Below are 13,057 nucleotides of genomic sequence, written 5' to 3'. Positions count from 1 at the left end.
GGCATTGGATTGGCGCGGCCCGTTGCGGCTCACTTGGGGAGTGAATCATTGGATGGAAGATCTTCCTCTCTGTATATCTGGCTTTCCAATAATAATAAAAAAAAAAATCTTTAAAAAAAAATATTGCTTGTCTGATAATTATTTTCCATTTCTCCCTTCCTTTCTGTTCTAATTAATCAGTATTATGAATTAAGGATTATCTCTAACTGTTATTTATTTGGTTATGGATGTATGTTTTGCCCTGTAAATTAAAATCCAATGCTATAATTTTCTATCTTTTAGTCTTAACAGTGCCAGCTTTGGTGATGAGGAGTTCTTTAAGATTGCCCTATTTGTATCTTCAACAGATTTATGTTTTAGGGGAACATTTCCTATTTTCTGTGATCACAATATATTCCAGGTCTATCCTGTGTTTCCCTGCCCCACTCTTGAAATTAGCTATTTCTCTAAGAAACCTTGATTTTCTATATCATATAATGGTCCTTATCAAAATTTGTGTGCTAGGTCTACTAATTATTATGGAAGTGTTACCCTTTCTAGATTTCTCAGCTGACAGAGCTGAGGAGATACACATGTGTATACTAACCACACATAAGCACATGCAGCGCTGTTTCCCTACCTGTATTAACTGCTGATGCACTTCAAAATAATTTATATTAAATCTGGCTTTAGTACAATAACATAATATTCATTTTAGTCAGATTCCCCTTTCTTCACCAATGAGCACACTGAATCTCATTTTACATTTATTAGGGACCAATGTTGCAGTTCAGAGACCAAAGTTGTGGCTCAAAAGGTTAAGCCACCTGCAAAGCTGGCATCCCATATCAATGTCTTGGTTCCCCAATCCTGGCGTTTTGTTTCTGATCCAGTTTCCAGCTAATACACTTGGAAGGCAGCAAACGATGGCTGAAGTAATTGAGCCCCTACTACCTACATGTGAAATGCACAGGAAATTCATGGCCCAGTGCTATTGCAGCCCTTTGAAAATTGAGCCAATAAATGGAAGATTTTCTCTCTCTTTCAGATGCTGCTGCTCTGCTTTCAAATACTGTTAACCATGTTTTAAAGTTTATGAAAAGACATAGTATAAAAAAAAGTAATTTGAGAATTGATGACCCATATCCATAACATAATTTAAAGTTTGTGTTATATACAAAATATAATCTATTCTACAATGTCAAACAATGCTGCAATGAGTAACCCTCAATATGTAACCCACATTTTTGACTGTTGAGTTAAAAAGAAAAACAATGTCTAAAAAATTATATAGCCCTTCACCTGCTATAAATTACCTCTTCCCTTAACTCTGACTTAAATAAAGCAATCATCAATCATACTAATAAAGCAATAATATAGTATAATACATAGCTTTTTCTTTGTTTTTAGACTTATAGGTATAGTACCCAATCAAAGAATGAAGTTACATTTTTCTCTTTACAATTTTCTGTTCTTCAGTGCCATTATGCTATCAAGACAAGTTGTTCACATTTTAGTGCTTGTATTTCCATTAATTTTTATAGTTTAGCTAATTAATAGTTTGGCCAGACACTTTCAGAGTCGTATGATGAAATGTTATTGCTATCCTATTGCCATTCCCTCTAACTTGTGCCTTTCCTTCTCAGCCATCTTCCCAAAGTAACCAAGCTATTTTGTGTGTTTCTCTTTCCAGTATTTCTTTTGCATAAACGAACAGAAAATCTTTCTCTACTCCCTCTTTCCCACACAAACACTATCATATTGTGGATACTTTGGCACCTAGCCTTATCACTTAAATGCATGTGCTGAAATTCATTCTATATTGGTCCAAGATCATCAAATATGGAGTATGATTCCATATTTCTCCCATTTGAGTATCAGGGACCCAAGCACGTGGTCCAATTCATGCTACTTTTCCCAGGCACATTAGCAAACAGCTAGATCAGAAGTGGAGCCATCAGGACAAGAACCCATGCCCACAGGAGATGGCAGCACCAGGCGGCAGCTTTACTCACAACACCACAGTGCCAGCCTCTACTTGTCTGCTTTTTGTATCTCTCAGCATTAGTTTAAAGCAGATCATTTTGAACTCTTTCACAAGTATATCAAAGTTATGTTTCATTTTGTGCATTTGTGTGTTTGCTTCAACATTGCTGAAGTGCCTTTCTTGCAAAATTTGGGGCAATGGAACTAAAGAAGGTAAAGCCAATGCCATCTTACAATCAACCATTTCCACAGAACAGAATTGTGTCAACTTAAAGCACGAGCCACTATAAGTATTTTTTTAAGATTTATTTATTTTGATTGGAAAGGAAGATATATAGAGAGGAGGAAAGACAGAGAAGAAGATCTTCCGTCTGATGGTTCACTCCCCATTTGAGTGCAACAGCCTGAGCTGCACAGATCCGTAGCCAGGAGCCAGGAGTTTCTTCCTGGTCTCCCACGCGGGTGCAGGGTCCCAAGACTTCGGGCAGTACCCCACTGCTTTCCCAGGCCACAAGCAGGGAGTTGGATGGGAAGCAGGCTGCTAGGATTAGAACCGGCGCTCATATGGGATCCCAGCACTTGCTAGGCAAGAACTTTCGCTGCTAGGCTACCGCGCCAAACCCCAAGTTGTAAAAGACCATTCCACCCAGACTATTTTCCAGAAATAATTTTGTGGTGCTTCACTGTCAACTGATAAGCACTGTGCTTTTCCTTGGTTGTATAACTGAGTTAAAACACAGATGCAGACAAAAATTCTTTCCTGACAGTTTGCAAAGGGTGTTTTCAGATAGCAACAACAAGTTAGCACAGACAATCTATCCAGTTCTGCTTTTGAGAATGAAATTTGAACGTATCATTCATGCCTTACATGTCATTTATTTTCTTTTTTAAGGAGTGCCATCATTTTCAGCGGATTGAAACCATATATGGTGAGTAAGAGACTGACCATTCATCAACCGTTCAGCAGTAATAGAATCTGGTTTTCGCAACAATCGGAACAGACATGTTCCGATTTACACTTCTCATTTATTTTCGTGTGTTCTCTATACCTGACTTTTAATTCTAAATAATATAGTCTGAATTTGATCCACATCATGGCCGAGGCACTAGCACGACTGCAGACATATTGCTCCAAGGAAACGGCACCTCCAGTTCCAGTGACTTTATTAACATTATGTGCATGCTTTTTGAAAATGAATTAGTTTTCAGTTCTGTTCCCTGAGTATGCTTTGTACTCCATTTCCTTTCCAAATATCCTGAATTCAAGGTCTCCCAACCTTTGGAGCAGTTGTCCAGAGAAGAGAAAGGCAACAGCCCCGCCCCCAACCCTTGGGAGCAGAAACGAAAAGAAATATCCCAAAGAATTGTTTAAAACCCCAGATGGATTGGACAAAAATAAAACCATGGATACACAGGTTGATGTCCCAATGGTCCAGAATTAAACCCTAAATAAGCAATAATTTGTTTAGCCTTCAACTAAACCAGTTTGATGAACTCAAATGCCCTCGGCTCAATAGGCAGGACTCTCCGAGGAGCCTGTGTTACTTCCCTCACTTAAGTGCAGATTTGTAATAAAAATCTTAATGCTAGCAACATGCTTTTTGGACATATAATAACCTAACCACTTGGAGAATCAGGTTTTGGAGGTCAGAAAACTCTACAGTGAAAGTTCAGTTTATAATTTAGAAAGAAAATAGAAAGTTTTGTTTCTTGGAGTTGAAATTTGCCGAGCACGGCGAGAAATATTGCCAGTTTTTGGCACAAGGTGTGGTGCTTTCCGCAGTATTTGAGATCTGCGTGAAGCCCGAGACTTCGAGGATCCTTACCCATGAGAAACCGAGCAATTCGGTGCAGAGAATTTTGATATTTTTGGCTTTTTTTGAGGTGTAACAAACACAACTCGGGATCCGAGAGGACACTCTGCGGCTGCCAGCGAGGCGGGCTGGACAGCGCACCAATCACGGTGCAGCTCCGCCCTATATAAACGCGCGGGCGCAGCGCCGCGGCCCGAGTCCCGGCCAGTGTCTCTGCTTCCGGCTCGAAGTGCTCTCCTTACACCCGCCCTCATCATGTCCGAGACTGCGCCCGCCGCGCCTGCAGCTCCGGCCCCTGCCGAGAAGACACCCGTCAAGAAGAAGGCCCGCAAGTCTGCAGGCGCCGCAAAGCGCAAGGCGTCCGGGCCCCCGGTGTCCGAGCTCATCACCAAGGCTGTGGCCGCCTCCAAAGAGCGCAGCGGGGTCTCTCTGGCCGCGCTCAAGAAAGCGCTGGCGGCCGCCGGCTACGATGTGGAGAAGAACAACAGCCGCATCAAGCTGGGGCTCAAGAGCCTGGTGAGCAAGGGCACCCTGGTCCAGACCAAGGGCACCGGCGCCTCCGGCTCCTTCAAGCTCAACAAGAAGGCGGCTTCCGGGGAAGCCAAGCCCAAGCCTAAGAAGGCGGGCGCGGCCAAACCCAAGAAGTCTGCGGGTGCGGCTAAGAAGCCCAAGAAGGCGACGAGTGCCGCGACCCCAAAGAAGGGCGCTAAGAAGACTCCAAAGAAAGCGAAGAAGCCAGCGGCTGCTGCAGGAGCTAAAAAGGCAAAGAGCCCAAAGAAGGCCAAAGCAGCGAAGCCCAAGAAGGCGCCCAAGAGCCCGGCAAAGGCCAAGGCTGTGAAGCCCAAAGCGTCTAAACCCAAGGCTGCCAAACCCAAGACGGCTAAGCCAAAGAAGGCGCCCGCGAAGAAGAAATAAAAGTTCTTTGGCCAACTGCTTAGCTGATCACAACCCAAAGGCTCTTTTCAGAGCCACCCACAGATCTCAAGGAAAAGAGCTGTAGCAACACATTTTGGGGGCGTGGTGAGGGAGGCCATATGGGCGGGCCTGGGCGCGGAGTCGGGTTACCAGGCTGGATGGTCCGGTGGTTGGGTCTTGCTCCAGCAAACGGGGTGACCCACCGAGCGCGGTGGGTTTGGAGCACTAGGTATACATCTAGATGTTAGTTTTAGGAACTACAAACTGTCAGGCGTGCCAGCTTGAAGGGGGATTTAGATGCCCAACTCCCCCGTTACGTAGCAGATGTTAGGAATCTCGTTGGCCAGATCAAACGTTAGAGGAGCACATATTCTCATATTAAGGTAGTTCACCGCACTCTTGATTTTGATGAAATTTGGCCTGGCTGGAACAAGGGTGTTTATAGTAGCATTGGGTAGTTTAGTCTCTGCTTTCTGATTGGGTGGAGGTGAAACAGCAAGATAGCCAATGAAAACCTAGATCTGTAAGTGTCGTTTGAATTCGCATTTGTGACGACACACTCAACATTAGCCCAATCATAAGCGAAAATTTACAATCCTCATTTGAATACCGCAGCTATAAATGAGTGTGGCGTTCTCGGACTAATTATTTTCTCAGGTGTTGCTTACTGGCGCAATATTTAGGGTTACAATGCCTGAGCCAGCGAAGTCCGCTCCTGCGCCGAAGAAGGGCTCCAAGAAGGCAGTGACCAAGGCGCAGAAGAAGGACGGCAAGAAGCGCAAGCGCAGCCGCAAGGAGAGCTACTCGGTCTACGTGTACAAGGTGCTCAAGCAGGTGCACCCGGACACGGGCATCTCGTCCAAGGCCATGGGCATCATGAACTCGTTCGTCAACGACATCTTCGAGCGCATCGCGGGCGAGGCGTCGCGCCTGGCGCACTACAACAAGCGCTCGACCATCACGTCCCGGGAGATCCAGACGGCCGTGCGCCTGCTGCTGCCCGGCGAGCTGGCCAAGCACGCCGTGTCTGAGGGCACCAAGGCCGTCACCAAGTACACCAGCTCCAAGTAGACTCTGCACGTAAGCGTCTTTATACCTAACCGCAAAGGCTCTTTTCAGAGCCACGCATGCTTTCAATAAATGAGTTGTAATTCTCTTCATGCTACCAACTAGTTGATGTATCACTGCTGTGTAAGAGGTACTTGTAAGAAAATAACCACCAAAGATGCTGAGTGCTCACTTTGGGAAAATTCTGCATAGCCAATGTCTGAATACCAGAAAACTATAGAAAAGAATAAGAACTCAAAGTGGATTCAAATTGGCAGCTGTGTCACATTGTCTCCCTCAGTGCACCTTACAGGTCTGAGGGATGGTGGAAAGGACTTAGGGTAATTTTTAGTGACGCAAAACACAGCGACAAAATAGCCTGAGTCTTTCGGTTCATCCAAGATGAAATCAATAGCTATTGTTAATAGTAACTACTCAGTATTAAACTATTAACCCTTTTTTTCTTTATGTTTTTCTGGGGTTTTTTTCCACCCTTTTTTATTAAACTGTTAACTCGTCTCATCTCAAATGGTGTGCGGACGGGTGTAATGATTTTATTAGCTCTATCTTCTGCATTAGGATTGGAACGGGAGAGTCCTTCAGCAACTGTGGATTCAGTTCTAAGGGTAATCTATTCATTGCAGTACTTTAGAGGCTTTTATGTGACGGGATTTGAGAAATAAGTTGTTATTGGTAGCTAAGTGAAAACAGATAAATAAAGAAGTTGAGAGCTCTCACACAAGCCTCCCAGGTTGCCCCTGATGTTGGCCTGGGATTTTGTGCTGAGTGCTTGAGCACTAAAGCAAGCACAAGCTTGGTGAAACCCCCTATTAACGTTCAGGTCTTCTCTTTTTCCCTTTTCCATTACATTTATTCTTTTTTTGCTCTCCAATATGTAATACTAAATGATGGCTAAAAACAATGTTTCACCACAGAAATAGTACAAAGGTTTTCTGGTTTAATTACTTTGTAATTGAGTGTGCTTAGGTTTGACACTGAGCTGGTGAGTAAGGGGAGCAAGATGGTTTTGGCAAAATCCAATTCTAAAATGCTTTGGATAGGGCCCAGTGTGATAACCTAGTGGCTAAGGCCCTGGCCTTGCATGTGCTGGAATTTCATATAGGCATCTGTTTGTTTCCCACCTGCTCCACTTCCCTTTCAGCACCCTGCTTGTGGCCCGGGAGAGCAATAGAGGACGGCCCAAAGCCCTGGGATCCTGTGCCTGCATGAGTGACCCGGAAGCAGCTGCTGGCCCTTGACTTCAGATCAGCTCGGAGCTGAGCTCTGGCCATTGCAACCACTTGGGGAGTGAATCAGTGGATGAAAGATCTTTCTCTCTATAAATCTGATTTTCCAATAAAAAATAAATAAATGATTAAAAAAAACTGCTTTGGATAAAGAGAGACACCCAATACGTCATTTGTTTTAAGATGCTTGCCTGCAGTAATCCAAATTTTATGTCATCCAAGACCCATTTTTCAACATAGTTCACCCCTTCTTGCATTTATGCCCCGAGTTCCTATCATGGAGGAAAACAGAATAAATAACCCCTTCTGGCAGGAGATGTGTTTGTTCTTGCAAGGGAGGTGTTTGTTGCACAGAAGTAAAATGAGGTGGTAAAAGGTTGTCAGTGCTGGGTTCAGGGACGCTGGACTTGGAGGTGGAGGGTCAGACTGGATGAGGGAGGAATGAACGTAGAAATCCTGAGGTGCTGACTTTCGCAAACAAATACGGACTTATGAATTACAGAGGCACATCTTTCATAACGAGCATGGCACCTGTTGGACAAATAAAAGCCTCATTTTTTTTTTAGTAGTATTATTCTTAAAAAGCAACAGAATATGACTAAAAGACTTGAGGCTCACAAATTTATCCGCATAAAATCCCAGCTGAAGAGCTGACTTTTACCTGAATGTAAGATAAAATTTTTGAGGTGTTACATGGAGTAATCATGGTGTGGCAGCTGACAAATCTGGACCACTACCACTGCAACTGGGGCAGCAAACCAAAAGCCATCGCCTCCGGTGCAGAGGTGAGCCCAGGATACACACAAAGACCCCTGCCTGCTCCTGAAGTCACCTGTGAACCTTGGTCCCGAACGTAGCCGATTCTGTCACTGAGATTTGGACTATAAGCCAACCTTGATTTACTGTTTCCAGAATTCATACCACATAAAATAAAAACATCCCAGCTGAAAATTTAACATAACCTTGTTCTAGGCTGATTTCCTATCCCTGAGCACCTGATAGAAGGAAATACAAATCACCTCAAGAGGAACAAGGTTTAGTTTAGGCCTCAAAAATTCTCACAGACTATCAAAGACAACACATAAGCAGCTTCACAGTCAGAAGTAACCAAAGATACTATAAAACAAGAAGGAATGAATGAGAGCAATGGGCATATGGCAGCAAAAGGAGTTCAACAAAACAAAACAGAAAACTGAATACAAACTTCCAATGGCTCACTTCAACCTCTTAGAGGCTTTTCAAAACATGCTGAGAGACTAAAAATACAAATGATCACACAGCTCTAACAAAAGAACCAAATAGAAATTCCAGAAAATAAATATTCCTATAGAATCACAATGCAAAATTAAAAGTAGAAGCTTACTGTCTGGGTTGAACAGTCAAGTTGGATTCAGAAGAAAAATTAATTGTGAAAACACGTATTAACCAGTTATAGCAACGCAGAGAGAGACAAATGAACAGGTGAGTTTAAGAGAGCTGGACTTGATATTAAAATAATCTGACGTGCATGTAATAGCATCAGAAAAGAAAGAATGATGCAGATGTGAGATTTTAAAAACGACAGAATTTTCTAGATCTGTTGGATTTGCTCATAATTAAAAATAAGTTAAAAAATGACAAAACAAAAAGGAGGCGGTCATGTAGCTCTGAGTTAAGCTATAAATCTCCTTAAAATGAAGTAACTTTTGCCAAGTCATGCTTTCTGTTCCATGACAGATGGGGCCTGATTACAGCACTGTTTGAAAGTCTGAGAGATAATTGGATATTTCTTTATCTATCTGCCTTCACCATTTTTTTAAAATCCTAATAAGCTTCATTAGTTGCTTTTATCATCTTTCGTTAGCTACAATCACAAACACATCAGATAGATACATCATATTGGACATGATATCAAGCACCATTATCTTGTTCCTTCTTTTCGTAGAAGTGGCTTTGCTATTTTATGATTTAGAAATATCTGTGCGTATAGCTTTAGATAGTCATATTGTATTACTATTTTTATGGTTGGAGAAATGTTAATATTTCACAAGATTTTTCTTCCATGAATAAAAACCAGTTCTGTGAGTTTCTGTTTTGGGTTTACGTTTATCCACTTTTTTTCATTAATAGTAGCTTCATAAACTTTAGTGTGGTTGTGAGTCTCTGTTTAATAATCACAAAAGTGAGCAGTATAAATCAATGAATATTTAATATCTCATTGAGTTTGTGTGGGCCAGGAATCTAGAAATGGCTGAGGGGATTGGTTATGGACAAGCCCATCTCTGGAGGTGGAAGTAAAAGGCACACACTGCAGTCTTCCTGTCCTTGACTGTAGCTGGAGGAACCCCTCCCAAGACCAAACCCTGGCAAATGCGCACTTTTAAGCTGGCTGCTTTCTGGAGACTTCAGTTTGGGATGATTATCTTCAAACATAGCAACTGGTATTCCCTAGAAAAAGAAATCAGAGTGGAAAGAAGAGTGGAAGAAAGAAGCCACCCATCCCTTTTGTGACCGTGGTTTGCAAGACTTACCTATTCCTTTTGCCACATTCTATTATGGTAAGCAAATCTCTCATATCTGGCACACACCAGGGTCACTAGGTTCTACTTTTGTAGTAAGGAATGTAAAAACATTTCTGACCATATTTTAATACCAACACATCTTTTTTATGTTTAGAATCCTCAGGTGTAGACGGAGGACAGAACAAATCTATCAAGTACCCCAGCCACATGTTGGCAGTGAAAATCTGGACAAACGAAGACTTTAAGATGGATTATGTCAGCCAGTGGATTCTGGAGATTTCATCATGCTTGGAATAGTGAGATTGGCAGAAATTCAGAACTGCTGAACTCTCAAAACCACTTGAGCAGTGCCCTCAGAGCATGCCCCACGTCAGGGACCCTGGGAAGGGTGGGAGGTTGGGTGGGACTTCTCCCTTTATCTCCCTGCTTCCCCCAGATACAGAAAAATAAAATTGCATTTAAAAAATTTTTGTAATAAACTTTTTTGATGATGATCTAAAGAAGAATCCTCAGATGTGAAAATTAGTTGTGCTTCAAACACTAGATAGAGGGGTAGGTATTTGTTGTTGTGAGGTTGTGGAGTACCTACTTCTAATTCCCTCTTTTCTTCCAATAGCATTCCTGCTAATGTGCACCTCTTGTTCTCTCTTTGTCAAATAAAATGAGAATAAACTTACACATTTTTAAAGCTCCTTACTTTTCTACAACCCCTGTTCCTGTAATTGCCATGTGAGAAATGTCAGTTTATGGAGGGACAAGCTGCTTAGGTGCAGCTGTGCTAGTGTGATGGAAAGACACTTCTTTTGCTAGTTAGCACTGATTGTGCTGCCAAGGCAAAGTTCAAGAATTCCCCATCCCCAAAGCAGATCACTACCTCTCCTAAGCCTTCTTTCCTCTAGAGCAAGGGTGTAGTAGAAGAACTAGGGAACAGGGGTTAAAGAGTTGAGGTCACTACATAAGGCTGTTCATCTGAATAAAGTACACAAAATATTCATTGCTGATGTAAATATTCAAAAGAATGCATTAGAACAACCATAAAATACAAACACTCATCAAACTAATAGACACCTAACTTAAAGGTACAAATATACCCTTTGCCTTGAAACTATGTGCAGTGAAAAATTAACTTTGCTCTTAGAAACATCTGGCTTTGGTGCTTACCTGACAAGTGATCTCCAAGCCAGAGCAACATGCTGCCTGATAGAAGTATGTTCCTAAGACTACAACACGGTTTCTGGTGGGAGTTTTGTACCCTGCTGTGTCTGCTCCACTGCTGGAGATGAGAGCTCCATACTGTGAAAGTCATAACTTCATGACTGAGGCCCAATAAACAAAAGTCTAGACAGGAAATGTGACTGGTTGTCATGCTCGGAATGTGTTTTATTGTTGTCTGCTCAGAGCTGTTTCTGTGTTTGAAGCACTCTTATATTCTGCTCCTGTGTCCTCTTCCTCAGCTGCTTTTGGTTTGGATCCTTGGGCTTTAGTAAAGTGTCACCTTGAGTAGAACAGATTTGTATTAGTTCTGAATCATTTTATTACTAAATGTTCACAGCTGAGAGTAATTCGGAGGCCCCTGAATTCTATAGTTGATGTTGCCTGATTAGGGTTGTTTCTTAACTTCCCAATATGTAACAATGTATTTACTACACTCTGTTTTTCTGAATCTGAGATAAACACAGTGCTGAGTGAGTTTGTTGGTATCCATATGAGCTGAAGTTTATAGCCTGAAGATTTCCAAAGAATGAGAAACATTGTTAAAGGCCTTGGTGAAAGACAAAAACTATGCAAGCCATTAGGGCTCTCTCTTGACTGAGCATGTTTTAGCCAGTATTTTTAAACCTAAGAGTGACTAAAGCATAGGGAATAACACTGGAACAGAGAATCTAGATAGTATAAATATACAAACACATGTTTAAAATCCCTTTTCTTTGTTTAGAAAATACTAATGTTGATGGCAAAATGGTACCTAACACATCTTTTTTGTTTGTTTCTTTATTCAGGGGAGAGATACAGATGCAGAGGAGAAATGAATGCACAACGTGACTGGAAATACGTATCTGACTATGGACAATGCAAAGTATGAAAATTCTGAGCTGCCCAAGAATGACTGATGAGTCCCCACCCAGACTCCACCCAGCCTACTCCACTGCACATGGATACGCCCACACGAGTGAAACAGCTTTAGCTTTGTCATTTTGTTTCCCAAAGGACAAAAAATAGAATTTGCTTTCTCTGTTAGACTATTTACCACAAAATCTGATTGTTAGGAAAAGTATAAGTTGGAGAATGGCAGGAAATTTGTAAATGAATTGCTATGATTAATAAAATCTGCTGAGAATTGGAATCGTGCATACTATTTTTTAAGATTTGCTTATTTTTATTGGAAAGTTAGATTTACAGAGAGAAGGTGAGATGGGGAGAAAGATCTTCCATCTGCCCGTTCACTGCCATGGCCGCAGCCACCGGAGCTGATCTGATCAGAAGCCAGGAACCAGAAGTTTCCCCTGGGTCTCCCACAAATACAGGGTCTAAGAACTTTGGGCCATTCTCCATTGCTGCCAGCCAAAACTTTTCTTGCTTTTAATTGATGCTGCTGTTGAATTAAAATAGCTGAATCTAAAACAAGGCAAAAGCATATTTTTAAAGATGTGTCTTGCTGGGTTTGAGACACTAAACAATCAACACTTGGTCTTATACAGACCCCAAGGATATAATTTTCACTCAAGAAATTTTGTATTTCAACAGATCTGCTCCTAAATAACCATGTTGATGGGAAACGGAGGGCATCCATCTCGTAATGGAAGAGCAGGGTAGCCCTGGACGGTATCCTGAACACAATTACACGTCTCCCGTTCTTTCCCATTGAACACCATTTGTCAGTCTGCATCCAATGAGGCTGACTTGTACTACATTACAGTGAGTGAAGTTCCTCTGCAGATCTCCCCCGGTTCACACTAAGTGTCCTTTCACTCTCTGGCTGCCAAGAATAATCTTCATTCTTAGAGAGCATGGCTTGGGATGGAAGGAGGGGAGACTGTATTCATTGTTCAATCTAATCTTCCTCCTAAGACCTCCCCGTTCTAGACACTTTCTATGTACCTACTCACCTACATACATATCTACTTACCCAAAGTAACAATCCTGAAGGCAAACAAAAAGTTAGTTTAGCTTAGCTGCTATTTGAGAGAGCACATCTCACACTGGGCTTAAGGTAAACACAAGTATTTGGAAGCTGCTACCAAACTGAGTTTGCATAAAAATAACCAGAAGGAGTTTTTTTTTTTTTTTTTTTTTGAAGACTTATTTTATTTTCATTACAAAGTCAGATATACACAGAGGAGGAGAGACAGAGAGGAAGATCTTCCGTCGGATGACTCACCTCCCAAGTGACTGCAACAGCCAGTGCTGAGCCAATCCGAAGCCAGGATCCCGGAGCTCCTCCGGGTCTCCCACACGAGTGCAGGGTCCTGAGGCTCTGGGCCATCCATGACTGCCTTCCCAGGCCACAAGCAGAGAGCTGGATGGGAAGTGGAGCTGCCGGGATCAGAACCGGCATCCATATGGGCTC

At 42.2% G+C, this 13,057-nt stretch overlaps 2 protein-coding genes across 3 annotated transcripts; both read left to right on the top strand.

Annotated features, from left to right (window-relative positions):
* The first annotated feature begins 3,973 nt into the window (after nucleotides 1-3,973).
* Nucleotides 3,974-4,733, top strand: H1-4 (H1.4 linker histone, cluster member). The gene has a single exon (XM_004598392.3). The coding sequence runs from the start codon at nucleotides 4,035-4,037 to the stop codon at nucleotides 4,692-4,694; it is 660 nt and encodes a 219-aa protein (XP_004598449.1). The 5' UTR covers nucleotides 3,974-4,034; the 3' UTR covers nucleotides 4,695-4,733.
* A 422-nt stretch (nucleotides 4,734-5,155) lies between these two features.
* On the top strand, nucleotides 5,156-11,506 carry LOC101531147 (histone H2B type 1-C/E/F/G/I). Of its 2 annotated transcripts, none has more exons than XM_058667323.1 (2): nucleotides 5,156-5,774; nucleotides 11,490-11,506. In XM_058667323.1, exon 1 carries the CDS (start codon nucleotides 5,385-5,387, stop codon nucleotides 5,763-5,765), a length of 381 nt encoding a protein of 126 aa, XP_058523306.1. In that variant the 5' UTR covers nucleotides 5,156-5,384; the 3' UTR covers nucleotides 5,766-5,774; nucleotides 11,490-11,506. The 2 variants fall into 2 exon arrangements, with proteins under 2 accessions (XP_058523306.1, XP_004598448.1); XM_004598391.3 differs by lacking the exon at nucleotides 11,490-11,506 and adding an exon at nucleotides 6,904-7,129 and having other exon boundaries at nucleotides 5,158-5,774.
* Nucleotides 11,507-13,057: the final 1,551 nt, after the last annotated feature.

Source organism: Ochotona princeps, chromosome 1 (genome assembly GCF_030435755.1).
Source record: "Ochotona princeps isolate mOchPri1 chromosome 1, mOchPri1.hap1, whole genome shotgun sequence".
NCBI classification, from domain to species: Eukaryota; Metazoa; Chordata; class Mammalia; order Lagomorpha; family Ochotonidae; genus Ochotona; species Ochotona princeps.
This window is presented reverse-complemented; position numbering and strand designations above follow the sequence as displayed.

Coding starts and splice junctions, on each gene's coding strand:
- H1-4 (XM_004598392.3), top strand. CDS start 4,035: ATGTCCGAGACTGCGCCCGCCGCGCCTGCAGCTCCGGCCCCTGCCGAG.
- LOC101531147 (XM_058667323.1), top strand. CDS start 5,385: ATGCCTGAGCCAGCGAAGTCCGCTCCTGCGCCGAAGAAGGGCTCCAAG.